The sequence below is a fragment of the Grampus griseus genome (genome assembly GCF_964374135.1).
Source record: "Grampus griseus genome assembly, chromosome: 11".
Lineage (NCBI taxonomy): Eukaryota > Metazoa > Chordata > Mammalia > Artiodactyla > Delphinidae > Grampus > Grampus griseus.
The window spans coordinates 82782801-82796519 of NC_139005.1; the positions used below are offsets into that span (position 1 = coordinate 82782801).

The 13719-nt window shown below is 37.0% G+C and overlaps 1 protein-coding gene across 1 annotated transcript; it reads left to right on the forward strand.

The window, feature by feature from the left end:
• Positions 1-231: 231 nt before the first annotated feature.
• Positions 232-12605, forward strand: SPIC (Spi-C transcription factor; the record flags this gene model as incomplete). The annotated part of the gene is made up of 5 exons (XM_082666183.1): positions 232-291; positions 3460-3553; positions 5235-5347; positions 6848-6956; positions 12085-12605. 5 exons carry the CDS (start codon positions 232-234, stop codon positions 12510-12512), a joined length of 804 nt encoding a protein of 267 aa, XP_082522309.1. The 3' UTR covers positions 12513-12605.
• Positions 12606-13719: the final 1114 nt, after the last annotated feature.

The window sequence follows — 13719 nt, forward strand, 5'->3', positions numbered from 1 at the left end:
TGCGCTTCAGAGAGGAAAGTTATTTCCACCTGGACTATACCTAAATGTTAGATTGGCCTCTGATGGACAGGTAAGATAAAATAGGTAAATGGGCAGATGGATGGGCTGGGAAGGAAGCATTATAGGTGGAGGAAGTCCCCAATAATTTCCATCAGGGCCAGCAAAAACCATCCCAACCTTCAAGCTAAATAAGAGAACTGGACCTGGTCTATAAGTGCAGCAGCTTCAAGCATGTCCAATCAGATCACTACCCAGAAGCTTCTCCTGTTTTGGAGTTGTTACTGGATCCAGGTAAGAAGGGAAGACCATAGCATGGATTCATTTCCTCCTCTTAAATGCATGGTGGTAAGTAAGATTAAGGCTGGAATGAGGAGCCTCGAATGCCAGGGCAAGGGTCTGCGCCTTTAAGATCTCTAAGTAGGGCGATCAGTGAACGACATTAGAAGTAAAGTGGTTTGAGAGGAAAGAGACCAGAGTGAAGGCTGTTAATAGTTCAGGCAAGAAAAGCAACGTAGGCTCCAGAATCAGGGGAGAAATAATAGGAGTAATAGAAAAAGAAAGGTGGACAAGGGTTGTACAGGTCAGAGGTGCCCAGTGGGGCTGTGTAGGCCGGAGGAGCCATAAATTATGCTCGGTGGCAGGCGGGTTTCATGGGATTTGTTCTAATGCTTTTGGCCCATAGGATACAAATATTCTGTGCCTCTTCAAAATAATAGCCTCTGGTGTCCACTGGCCATATCATGAAATAGAAATAATGAAGGCACTGTATCTTTTAAAAAAAATCCCCTTTTGTAGCACTTCCTTAAAAACAGCTACTTAATGAAACTCTGCCAGTGAGCTCTTGACAGTTCTGTCTTATTTCTGATATTAATGAAACAACTTGGTAAAGGGCTGAAGTGTCTTCCTGGTAAGTGTTTAGTTTATGCTTTTCAAAACTCTTTGTAATAAGTGTTAATTTTCTTCTCTGGCCTAATGAGTATTTCTCATTGACTGCCTGTTCCAATACTAGAAATATTAAGCAATTGAAGTGATCAATAATGTTTTCAAGCTTTTTTCTTCCCTTTGGGTTTGCTACTTTTAAGAGTCATGATAGTTTTGTGGGGTATTTTAGTCAAAGGGAGTAGTCTCATTTAAGTATTTAATTCAAAGTACAACACTCACCTGAGTATGTATTTGCTTCGGTGCTTATGAGCTGAGGCATAATGAATTGAAAGTTACTGACATGGCCTTTTAAAAACATATGTACTGATAATATTCATTAGGGACTATAGCCCAAAATGTGATTTATGGATTTTCTTCTTTTTTTTAAAGTTTTTGCTAAATTCTTCAACATCTCCCACATTGAGAAGCTGTATTTTTTTCAGCTTTCTTGAGATATAATTGACATATTGTGCGTGTAAGTTTAAGGTGTACAACATGATGATTTGACATACATATACACTGAGAAAGGATTACCACAGTAAAATTAGTTAACACATTCATCACCTCCCATAGTTACCTTTTTTTATGGTTTTTCTTCTCATATTCTCTTTTAAATGACATAGTGATTTCAAAGAGCAGAATAGAATTTCGATGTTTGACATATTGTATTGCTACATTATGGATATGTATAATAATAGCATTAGATTATATCATCTAATCATATTATGCAGTGTTAAATATTAAAGAGTAAGCTCATTGTGTTTGCAGGATAAATGCTAAAAACTTGTATAAACAGAGTTGCTTCATGTGCTAAATGAAATGGTAAGCAATGTGGACCCACCACCCGCTCTTTCTTGTTACGTGGATTTGTTTGTTTTGTGTAGTTCTATAGAACATAAAGTTTGAAAACATTTAATGTGGGTCAGTATGATAATTGTTTATTTAAAACAAAATCTACATTACTTACAGAGATAAGAATGTAAATAATGTAAAATTATAGACCAGAGTTCTTAATCTAGGATTTTAGAAAGTCCACCGACAGTTTTCATAGAGTACGTTTTATTTGTAATGTAAATTCACATTTCATGAGAGAAAAAGCATGTCTTTCACCAGATTCTCAGAAGTCCATATGACACCAGAAACTTACAAAAAAAAAAAAATCACTGTTATAAATGGAGAGCCATGCTAAGGTAAAAAAGATTTTGATTTCCAGAACTTTTTAATACTTTAATATTTAAAAGAATTTAAAAATATTTAAACATACTCGAATTATTTCTATATTTTCATATCAATATAAATAGTTTGTGTAATTAACTCTAGCTATTTTATTTATTTTTTAATCTCTTTTTATTGAAGTATAGTTAATTTACAATGTTGCGTTAGTTTCAAATGTATAGCAAAATGATTCAGTTATACATATGTAGCTATTTAACATTTAAGAAGTTTTGTAGGACATCCCTGGTGGCACAGTGGTTAAGAATCCGCCTGCCAATGCAGGGGACACGAGTCCGAGCCCTGGTCCAGGAAGATCCCACATGCCACGGAGCAACTAAGTACATGGTGCCACAACTACTGAGCCTGCGCTCTAGAGCCCACAAGCCACAACTACCGAAGCCTGTGCTCCTAGAGCCCGTGCTCTGCAACTAGAGAAAGCCCACGCACAGCAGCGAAGACCCAATGCAGCCAAAATAAATAAATTAATTAATTAAAAAAAAAAAGTTTTGTGATGACAGAAAAGCAAAAATAAATTTTTGTAGGAAATTTCTGTAGAAAGAAAATTTGTACTCATCAAAGAGAATTCAGACGGTACTTTTGGTTTATATAAGGTATATTCAGAAAATATTTTAAGTAAAGTCTTTTAATTCAGAGGCAAATTAAATAGAAACACTATTTAATTTTGTTTTTTAAATATTAATCTTTTTCAGAATTGTCAGTTTATTAATGAAGCATGGTAAGTTGGCATTTAAAAATCTTTACGCTTCCTCCATTTTGAAAATAAGATATATGGGCTAGATTAATAAGGGTATGAAATGGTTTGCAAAACAGTTCAATTTTAGGTCTTGGAGGCATGCTTTTGAAATTAAGAGCATTTCATTTTTAAATAATGATTCAGATTCTGTTTGATTAAAGATATTTCCCTGATCCCTTTTTCCAAATCAGTCTCCTGCTATATAACTCCTTGCTAAAAATTTATAAAATGTTGAATACTATACTATAGAATGAGGTTGCTCTCTAAATACTATGTTACAGAGCAATGGATCTCAGCCAGGGTTGATGTTGTTCCCCAGGGTATATTTGGCTATGTCTGAGACATTTTTTGTTTGTCACAACTGTGGGATTGCTACTGGCATCTAGTGGGTAGAGACCAGCGATGCCGTTTAGCACCCTGCAATGCACAGGGCAACCCCTTTGCAACAGTCTTCATCAATCTAAAATGTCAATAGTGCTGTGGTTGAGAAACAAACCCTCCTTTATATCAGGAAAATTAAGTTCTACTGGTAATTTCCTAACTCCAGAGTTCTGCAATTGTTCTAACAGGCTTGTGTTGAACAAGACAAGCTGGGTCAAGCATTTGAAGATGCTTTTGAAGTACTGAGGCAACATTCAACTGGTGATCTTCAGTACTCCTCAGGTAAAGATGTCAGTCCCCTTCTGCTGGTAGTTTGTATTTGTTTATCCCACACTGCTAAATTGTCCCTCTCTGCTTTCCTCTCCCCTTTTGTAGCCCCAAGTTTGTTTTTGTTTTGTTTAAATTTATTTATTTATTTTTTTTGGCTGCCTTGGGTCTTTGTTGCTGTGCATGGGCTTTCTCTAATTGCATCGAGCAGGGGCTACTCTTGGTTGTGGTGCACAGGCTTCTCATTGCGGTGGCTTCTCTTCTTGTGGAGCACGGGCTCTAGGCACGCGGGCTTCAGTAGTTGCAGCACACAGGCTCATTAGTTGTGGCTCGCGGGCTCTAGAGCACAGGCTCAGTAATTGTGGCACACAGGCTTAGTTGCTCTGAGGCATGTGGGATCTTCCCAGACCAGGGCTCGAACCCGTTGGCAGGCAGACTCTTTTTTTGTTTGTTTGTTTGTTTGTGGTACGCGGGCCTCTCACCGCTGTGGCCTCTCCCATTGCGGAGCACAGGCTCTGGACGCGCAGGCTCAGCGACCATGGCTCACGGGCCCAGCCGCTCCGTGGCATGTGGGATCTTCCCGGACTGGGGCACGAACCCGTGTCCCCTGCATCGGCAGGCGGACTCTCAACCACTGCGCCACCAGGGCAGCGCCCCCAAGTTTGTTATCTATATCTGAGAGTCTGTTTCTGTTTGTATTATTTTTTAGATTCCACATATAAGTGATATCATACAGCACTTGTCTTTGTCTGACTTATTTCGCTAAGCATAACATTCTCTCAGTACATCCATGTTGCCACAAATTGCAGAATTTCATTTTTTTTATATAGCCGAGTAATATTCCATTGTGTATATATATACCACATCCTCTTTATCCATTTGTCTGTTGATTGGGCACTTGGGTTGCTTCCATGTCTTGGCTACTGTAAATAGTGCTACTATGAACATTGGGATGCATGTATCTTTTTGAATTAGTTTTCATTTTCTTCAGGTATATTGAATATATCCAGGAGTGGAATTGCTGAATCATATGGTATTTGTGTTTTTGAGGGCCCTTCATACTGTTTTCCATAGTGGCTGCACCGATTTACATTCCCACTAATAGCATACAAGGGTTCCCTTTTCTCCACATCCTCTCCAGAATTTATTATTTGTAGACTTTTTGATGATAGCCATTTTGACTTGTGTGAGGATATTTCTCATTGTTGTTTTGATTTGCATTTCTCTAATAATTAGTAATGTTGAGAATCTTTTCATGTGCTTATTAGCCATCTGTATGTCTTCTTTGGAGAAATGTCTATTCAGGTCTTCTGCCCATTTTTTGATTGGGTTGTTTATTTTTTTGATATTGAGTTATATGAGCTCTTTATATATTTTGGATATTAACCCCCTTGTGAGTCACATCATTTGCAAATATTTTCTCCCATTGTATAGGTTGTCTTTGTTTTGTCAATGGTTTCCTTTGCTGTGCAAAAGCTTTTATGTTTAATTAGGTCCCATTTGTTTAATTTGCTTTTATTTCTTTTGCATTAGGAGACAGATCTGCCTATGTTCTTTATCCTAAATAAATTTAACATCTCAATATAAAAATGCCAAGAGCAATCACGTATATAAGCATATAAACATGTATAAGCATCACACACACACACAAATATAAACTTTGACTTTGTCAGTTTCTTTCCCTGTTTTTAAATAGATTACAGAAATTACCTGGCTTTCATCAACCACTGTTCTCATGTCAGAGGAAATTCCAACAGCTATGGTGTGCTGCCCACAGAGGAACCTGTCTACAATTGGAGAACAGTAATAGTGAGTACTTTTACCAGGGGACCAGCATCCCTCAGTAACAGGCAAATTTCCTATTTGTCCCAGCCTTCCCCTTGGTGAATTTGATGGTCAGTGTGGGGGACCATCAATGCTGTCAAGAAGGAAACTGCGCTTTATCATTGTCCTTCATCTGACTTCAGATGGGTTTGAATGATTTCTATAGAGGAGGTATTTTAGGGTTCTCACATCAATGCTTCTCCTCAGTCCATCCGAAAAGCTGCAGGAAAGTTATGGATCCCCTAAAACGTTCCCTGCACTGGCTTTACCCACAATCTTGTATTAACCTGCTCTATTTCCCCTCCCAAGCTCAGAGCTAGCTATGTGTATTGGACCAATTCATTTCTATTTTAGTAGCCTTCTGCAAACGGGAGTGTCCCCACCATCTACCTCTCCTTCCATGTGTTCTTTTACATTGTTTATGTTCTTTCTTTCTTCTTCTTCTTATTTATCTGTTTATTTATTTTGGCCATGTTGCGGCATGTGGGATCTTAGTTCCCTGACCAGGGATGGAACCCATGCCCCCTGCAGTGGATGTGCCGAGTTCTAACCACTTGACTGCCAGGAAATTACCTGCATTGTTTCCTTGATGTGTCCCTTTTATCAAGCAGTCTTAATGTGGTAGAGTATAAATATTAAAGTTTTTTTTTCAGTTATTACCTTCAACCATAGTATGTCAAATGTCCTTTTTCTGTCCCTGTAAATTATACTATCAGGGCCTCTCCAACAAGACATTTCTTTAAAGAGGGAGTTTGGGTTTTACTTTAACCTCTCTCACCTCCCCTTAGGGTTGCCAGGTAACCTGGCAACCTATAAAATATAGGATGCCTAATATTTTTATTTGCTAGATCTGGCTACCCTATTTCCACTTCAGCTTCCATCCCCAGCATACACTGCACAGCCTCTTGTGGTGGGGACTCCTTACCTGCTGGGCAGCCCTCCTGTATAAGGAGGGCTCAAGTCCACCCCCTTCCACCACCATGTCTAGTTAACCCATGGAGGCCCACATTTCCTTGCCATATGTAATGGTAGGAACTCAGGCTGCTTCTTCCTGCCTCTCTTGCCTCTGTCCTCCCTCAGCTGCCATCTTTCTCCTCTTATCTTCTCTTGCCAGATGGGCATCCAGCTCAGGAATGGAAGCCCATCTTCCCTTTTTGCTGGCGCCTCAGTTTCTACTAATGATTCTTTTGGATCTTTCTTGCTGGGCATTTTTAGGGGAAAGGAGGAAGCAACCCACTCTCCTTTCTCATAGGGAGGAGAAGATACAGAACTCCTCACAAAGCCTCAGATTACCCTCTGTCCCTTGGCCCTCTCCATATATGGGTTTGATGCTAGCTCTGCCCTGGGAGACAGCAGTTGAAGGTAGGGATTTTCAGAATTCGAGAGATGCTGAACACTCTTTTTGCCCTCAGCTTTTGACTTTGGCCACCAATTGGGGGCCACACGGGAAGTCCCACTTAACATCCTGATACATTATTTATATAGAACAGTGCTGCGGACCTCTATTTTGAAGGAAATATTCATCAGTCTCTGCAGAACATCCCTGAAAACCAGCTGGTGCAACCTACTCTTCTCCAGCAAAAGGGAGGAAAAGGTATGTGGATCCATTACTCCTCGCATAGGTAAAAGAGTCAAATCTTCATCAAAGCAGCTTTAAGGGAATTTCATATCTGAGTTTGGAATTGATTTGCAAAATATTCTCTTCTCACAGTTGAGAGTAATTTAACTCTGACAGACAAACTACTCCAAGCTGTTTATCTTGGGTGAGCTTTCCTATAGCTTCATAGAGATGTTGTAAAGGTGCAAAGTGTCACTTCAGTCAAGTAAATCTGTATTCAAGAATAAGGTGTAAGATATGGAGAACAAACGAGTGATTACCATTGCGGGGAGGGGCAGTATAGGAGTAGGGGATTAAGAGGTATTATGTATAAAATAAGCTACAAGGCTATATTCTACAACACAGAGAATATAGCCATTATTTTAGAATAGCTTTAAATGGCATATAACCTTTAAAAATTGTGAATCATTATATTGTAAACCTGTAACTTATATAATATTGTACATCAACTATACTTCAATAAAAAAGGAATAAGGTATATACATTTTAGGTATAGAAGGGGGAACTTTTCCGTAAATTATTTTAGCAGTCTTATTTCAACTGTGAAGCCCTCAGGATAGAAATCATCTCTATTAAGTTCTCCACAAACTTAATCATCTCTATTAAGTTTTCCAAGTTCCATCATAACTTTATTTCATAAATTTGAAATCTTGATTTCATAAATGAAGATGATCTCATCTAACAGGTAGGCAAAGTGTTAAAGTAGGATAATGGCCTCTGTTGGCTAAGATGTGGGCCACACACATTCACGTGCATTATTAAAGAGAGTATAAATTTTTACAAAGTTTTGTAAGGCAATTTAGCAATACCTACCAAAATTTTAAATGTTCATATCTTTTGACTCTTAGTGACTATATAACTCACTTAGTGGTTGAGTGTGAACTCTGGGTTGATTATGTGACCCTGCCCAAATCACTTACTTAACCTTCTGTACCACAGTCTCCTTATTCAAAAAAAAGCAAACAAATAATAATAATTGTACAGACATTGTAAGGTTGCTATAAAAATTAAGTGAGAAGATCCATGTAAAGCATTAGGCTCATAGTCTGGCACTATGGATATTTCCCCAAATACCTTAGATGCATGTGTGTGCATATATATGTATTAGGATGTTCCTTGCAATGTTGTTTGTGATAGTAAATTACCTCCGATATACAAAGCCATATAAGATGCATCCCAATTTTATAGTGTAATTTAAAAAATGATCCCTTATCATAGCTACTTAAAATTATTTTTTTTTAATTTTTATTTTATTTTTTAATTGAGGTATAGTTGATTTATATTATTAGTTCCAGGTTTATAACATAGTGATTCAAAATTTTTATAGCTTGTACTGCATTTTTGTTATAAAATATTGACTATATTTCCTGTGCTGCATAGTATATCCTTGTAACTTATTTCTTTTATACGTAGTAGTTTGTACCGCAATCTTGCTCCTCCCTCCTTCCCTCTCCCCACTGGTAACCACTACTTTGTTCTCTATATCTGTGGGTCTGTTTCTATTCTGTTACATTCATTTGTTAATTTTTAAAAATTTTTTTGTTTATTTTTTAGATTCCACACATAAGAGATAACATACAGTATTTGTCTTTCTCTGACTTACTTCACTTAGCATAATACCTTCTAGGCCCATCCACTTTGTTGTAAGTGGCAAGATTTTATTCTTTTTTTAATGGATAATATTCCATTGTATGTATATATACATCTTCTTTATCCATTCATCTGTTTATGGACACTTAGGTTGCATCCATATCTTGGCTATTATAAATAATGCTGCTATGAACATTGGAAAGCATGTAACTTTTCAAATTAGTGTTTTCATTTTCTTTGGATATATACCCAAGAGTGGAATTGCTGGGTCATAGGGTAGTTCTTTTTTGTTTTTTTTGGCCGTGCCATGCGGCACGTGGGATCTTAGCTCCCCAACAAGGGATTGAACCCAAGCCCCCTGCATTGGAAACGCGGAGTCTTAACCACTGGACCGCCAGGGAGGTCCCTGGTAGCTCTATTTTTAGTTTTTGAGGAATCTCCCCACTGTTTTCCACAGTGGCTCTATCAATTTATATTCCTATCAACAGTGTACAAGGGCTCCTTTTTCTCCACATCCTTGCCAACATTTGTTATTTGTGATTTTTTAAAAAATTATAGCCATTCTGACAGGTGTGAGGTGATATCTCATTGTGGTTTCAATTTGCATTTCTGAATCTTTAGCGATGTTGAGCATAAACATCGCACAGATTTGCATGTGCCTGTTGGTCATCTGTATGTCTTTGGGAAAATGTCTATTCAGGTCTTCTGCCAATTTTTTAATTGGGTTGTTTGTTTTTTGATATTGAGTTGCACGAGCTATTTACATATTTTTGATATTAACCATTTTTTGGTCATATCATTTGCAAATATTTTCTCCCATTCAGTAGGTTGCCCTTTTGTCTTGATGGTTTCCTTTGCTGTGCAAAAGCTTTTAAGTTTAATTAGGTCCCATTTGTTTATTTTTGCTCTTGTTTCCTTTGCCTTAGGAGACAGATCAAAAAAAATATTGCTACAATTTTTGTCAAAGAGGTTCTGCCTAGTGCTTTGTTTCCTTCTAGGAGTTTTATGGTTTTTGGTCTTACATTTAGGTCTTTAGTCCATTTTGAGTTTATTTTTGTAAATGTGTGGAAAAATCTTCTAATTTCATTCTTTTACATGTAGCTGTCCATACTTAAAATTATTTTAAATGAATATTTTTTGAGATAACTAGTTTTGTTCTTATAAAACAGTATACTGTATCCTAGAATTGTAAAAGTCTAACTATGCAGTAATATTCTAATCCAGCAAGGAATAATGTATAAAATCACATAAGTAAAGTGAATCTACTGAATATTACTATTGAATATTAAATAATGGTAGTAATTTAATATGAGGCCAATAACACTTCTACCTCTGTCACCTATTTTTTTTTTAAACAAACAAACCAACCAGTTACTAAATCCAGGGTGTGGCGCCTGTATCTTTTCACTGATGTTTTCGGCTGTGGATCTCGCCATTAGGGAATGTATCATTTACCACTTACCACCTGAAATAGTGATACATTTAAAACAATGAAATTTCAAAATAATTCGAGAATTCATTATTGAGAGAAAAATAGTACATGCATAAAAATAGAACATATATAGTTATTAAAGAGCAAAAGGCATACTTTAAGTATTGAAACAGAAAGAGCTCTAAATACATTTTGGTTTTTGTTTTAATCCTTTTTAATCCCATAATTCAAAAGTAATAATGCTCATTATTAAGAATTCAACTGATTCAGAAGTATGTAAAGAACAAGTGAAAAAATGTTCTTTCTTCCCATGCTATGCCCCACAAGTAACCTTTGTCAACAGTTTAGTATTTCCTCTATCTATAGCTAATCTCTATATTGTTCTATGATTTTATTTAAGATATATTATTCACTGGAAAAAGTACAAAATACTGTGATACCATTTTTAATTTTTTTTTTTGGTTTTTTTTTTTTTTGCAATATGCGGGCCTCTCACTGTTGTGGCCTCTCCCGTTGCGGAGCACAGGCTCCGGACGCGCAGGCTCAGCGGCCATGGCTCACGGGCCCAGCCACCATGGCTCACGGGCCCAGCCACTCCGCGGCATGTGGGATCTTCCCGGACCGGGGCACGAACCCGTGTCCCCTGCATCGGCAGGCGGACTCTCAACCACTGCGCCACCAGGGAAGCCCCCATTTTTAATTTTTAAAGGATACACATATGTTTATATAGGCAAAACAAATTATTTTCTAGAAATATGTAGGATAGATTGGAGTTTTTACTTTCCGTTTGTGCTTCTGTTTGAATTTTTTATCATATAATACTTTTAGTTTCAAAAAGTAAAAACTTAAACATTTTTTTCAAAATTGAAAAACAAACTTTTAAAGATGAGAATCCATTATAATTGATTTGACCACTGGGTGAGAGCCACAGAACTTCTTTAAGGCTGTGACTTTAATTCATGATGTATTTTTTGGTAAGTCCCTTTCATTTCTCAATTCATAAACTCAAGATAATATAACGCAAAAGATAATCTTTGTAAAAACCTTTGAGGTTTTTGGATGAATGATGACAGATGCATGAGTATTACACCCCAGAGACTGTTTAAAGCAGTTTGAGAATCCACTATTCTACTTTCTCAAGGGGAAAATGGAATTTGGCTGTGGAGCTTTTAGCTACTGACAGATCTGGTGGGACATGGTGTTTACAGGCCAATTCAGAAGTCACAAAACCGGTTGTCACCTTTGTTCTCCAATCCACCAAACAAGCAAAAACCATAGCAACAAATCTTCCCAAAGTTTCCTTTCTAGTTATTCTGAAATATAAAGGGCTGTGCTCCTAAAAGAGATTAAAAACTCTGGCAGTACCATCTTATTTCACTGCAATGAAAAAATACCACAATGCTCACTGTCATTGCTCACTAATAATGTCAAAATGTCATGAAGATATTTTGGCATTTCGACTCTGGTTTTTTTCTCTTCTTTATTTTTTCAAGTAGTTATGCAGAACCGGAGTTAGCATTTTTACATGTCTGTTACTGATTTCATTTGTATTTGCACACTGTTTTACATTTTGCAAAATACATTCACCTTCCTTACCTCATTTGACTTAACTTATTTGAATAAAGCCCCTTCAAATGAGTTGTCTTTTGGAAATGGCTTTTGAGACTTCTCTTTAAAACCACTAAACTTTGCAGTCCATTTTGCTCAGTCTTGTTGTTCTGTAGACAGTTTAACATACAACATAAAATTAGAAGTCAAGATTTAACTGTGACAAAAGACCACGTGACAAATGGGAGACTCGAGTAGAGAGATGCCATGCTTCCCTTCTCCAGTGAAGGACGGTACAAAATTTTGGACAACTTCCCTAACAAAGAAAGGTTCAGTTGAAACTGCAGTAGGCCAAATAGACCCTTGATTTTCAAGTCCCATAAAATGATACCATAAATGCATTCTAAGGGGTGAGTAGGAAGAAAACCAGTCCCAATGCAACTTTGAATTGTGTAGTCAGTCAACAAACCCTTCCCGAGGATGTTCCTTGTGTAGAGCCATGGTGAAGTATGACATTGTTTTCCTCTATTTTAGGCAGGAAGAAGCTCCGACTGTTTGAATACCTTCATGAATCCCTGTGTAATCCCGAGATGGCATCTTGTATTCAATGGATAGATCAAACCAAAGGCATCTTTCAGTTTGTATCAAAAAACAAAGAAAAACTTGCCCAACTTTGGGGGAAAAGAAAAGGCAATCGGAAGACCATGACTTACCAGAAAATGGCCAGAGCACTGAGGAATTATGGAAGGACTGGGGAAGTCATCAAAATCCGGAGAAAGTTAACTTACCAATTCAGTGAGGCCATTCTCCAAAGACTGTCTCCATCTTATTTCTTGGAAGAAGAGATCTTCTACTCACAGTGTGTTCAACCTGATCAAGGATATCTCAGTTTAAATAACTGGAATGCAAATTATAATTATACATATGCCACTTACCATGATCTAAGTCACCCTGATTGCTAAATATACTCTTATATATCAAAATTTTCTGGCATCAGAAATCCCTACAAGTTTTAGGATTTTTCTCTGAAGACAGATACTGAAAAACAAAACAAAAAACCCAAACTTCATTATTGCTATCTTTTATGAAGTAGCATATAATCTATACTAACTTGGTGAAAAATTTTGCCAGTGAACAACTTTAAATGATCAAGTCCCATTTGAAAATATAGACTAAATGTCCTTCCTTTTACTATTGTCTATGTAATACTTCCTTCTAGATTAATAATGCTAGTGGAGATGCTTTGATTTACATATTGATTTAAACATTATTTTCCTGTCATACACTCAGACAAAAAAAAAAATCATTCTAACATGTATCCAACAGCTTTAGCAACAAAACAAAAAATGATTGCCTGTGATAGTGTTCCTGCTAAATTACATTCATGGCTTTAAAAATTTCAGTGACTAAAACTAGAACTACCATATGATCCAGCAATTCCACTCCTGGGTAGATATCCAGAGAAAATGAAAACACTAATTTGAAAAGATATATGCACCCCAGTGTTCACAGCTGCATTTTTTTTGGCCACACTGCACAGCTTGCGGGATCTCATTTCCCCGACCAGGGATTGAACCCAGGCCTCTGCAGTGAAAGCACAGAATCCTAACCACTAGACTACCAGGGAACTCCCATAGCAGCATTGTTTATAATAGCCAAGATATGGAAGGCAACCTAAGTGTCCACCACAGATGAATGGATAAAGAAGACGTGGTATATATACACAATTGAGTACTACACAGCCATAAAAAAAGAGTGAAATTTTGTCATTTGCAACAACATGGATGGACCTGGAGGGTATTATGCTTAGTGAAATAAGTCAGGGAGAGAAAGACAAATACTGTATGTTATCATTTATATGTGGAATCTAAAAATTGAAACGAATATAACAAAATAGAAACAGACTTAAAGATATAGAGAACAAATTAGTTATCAGTGGCCGGAAGGAAGGAGGGAGGGGGCAAGATAGGGGTGGAGTTTTAAAAGGTACAGACTACTATGTATAAAATAAATAAGATAACAAGGATGTAATATACAGCACAGGGAATATAGCCAATATTTTATAATAGCTTTGAATAGAGCATAATCTAGAAAAATATTGAATCACTATGTAGTACACCTAAAACTAATATAATATTGTACATCGGAAACTGGTATTGTAAATCAACT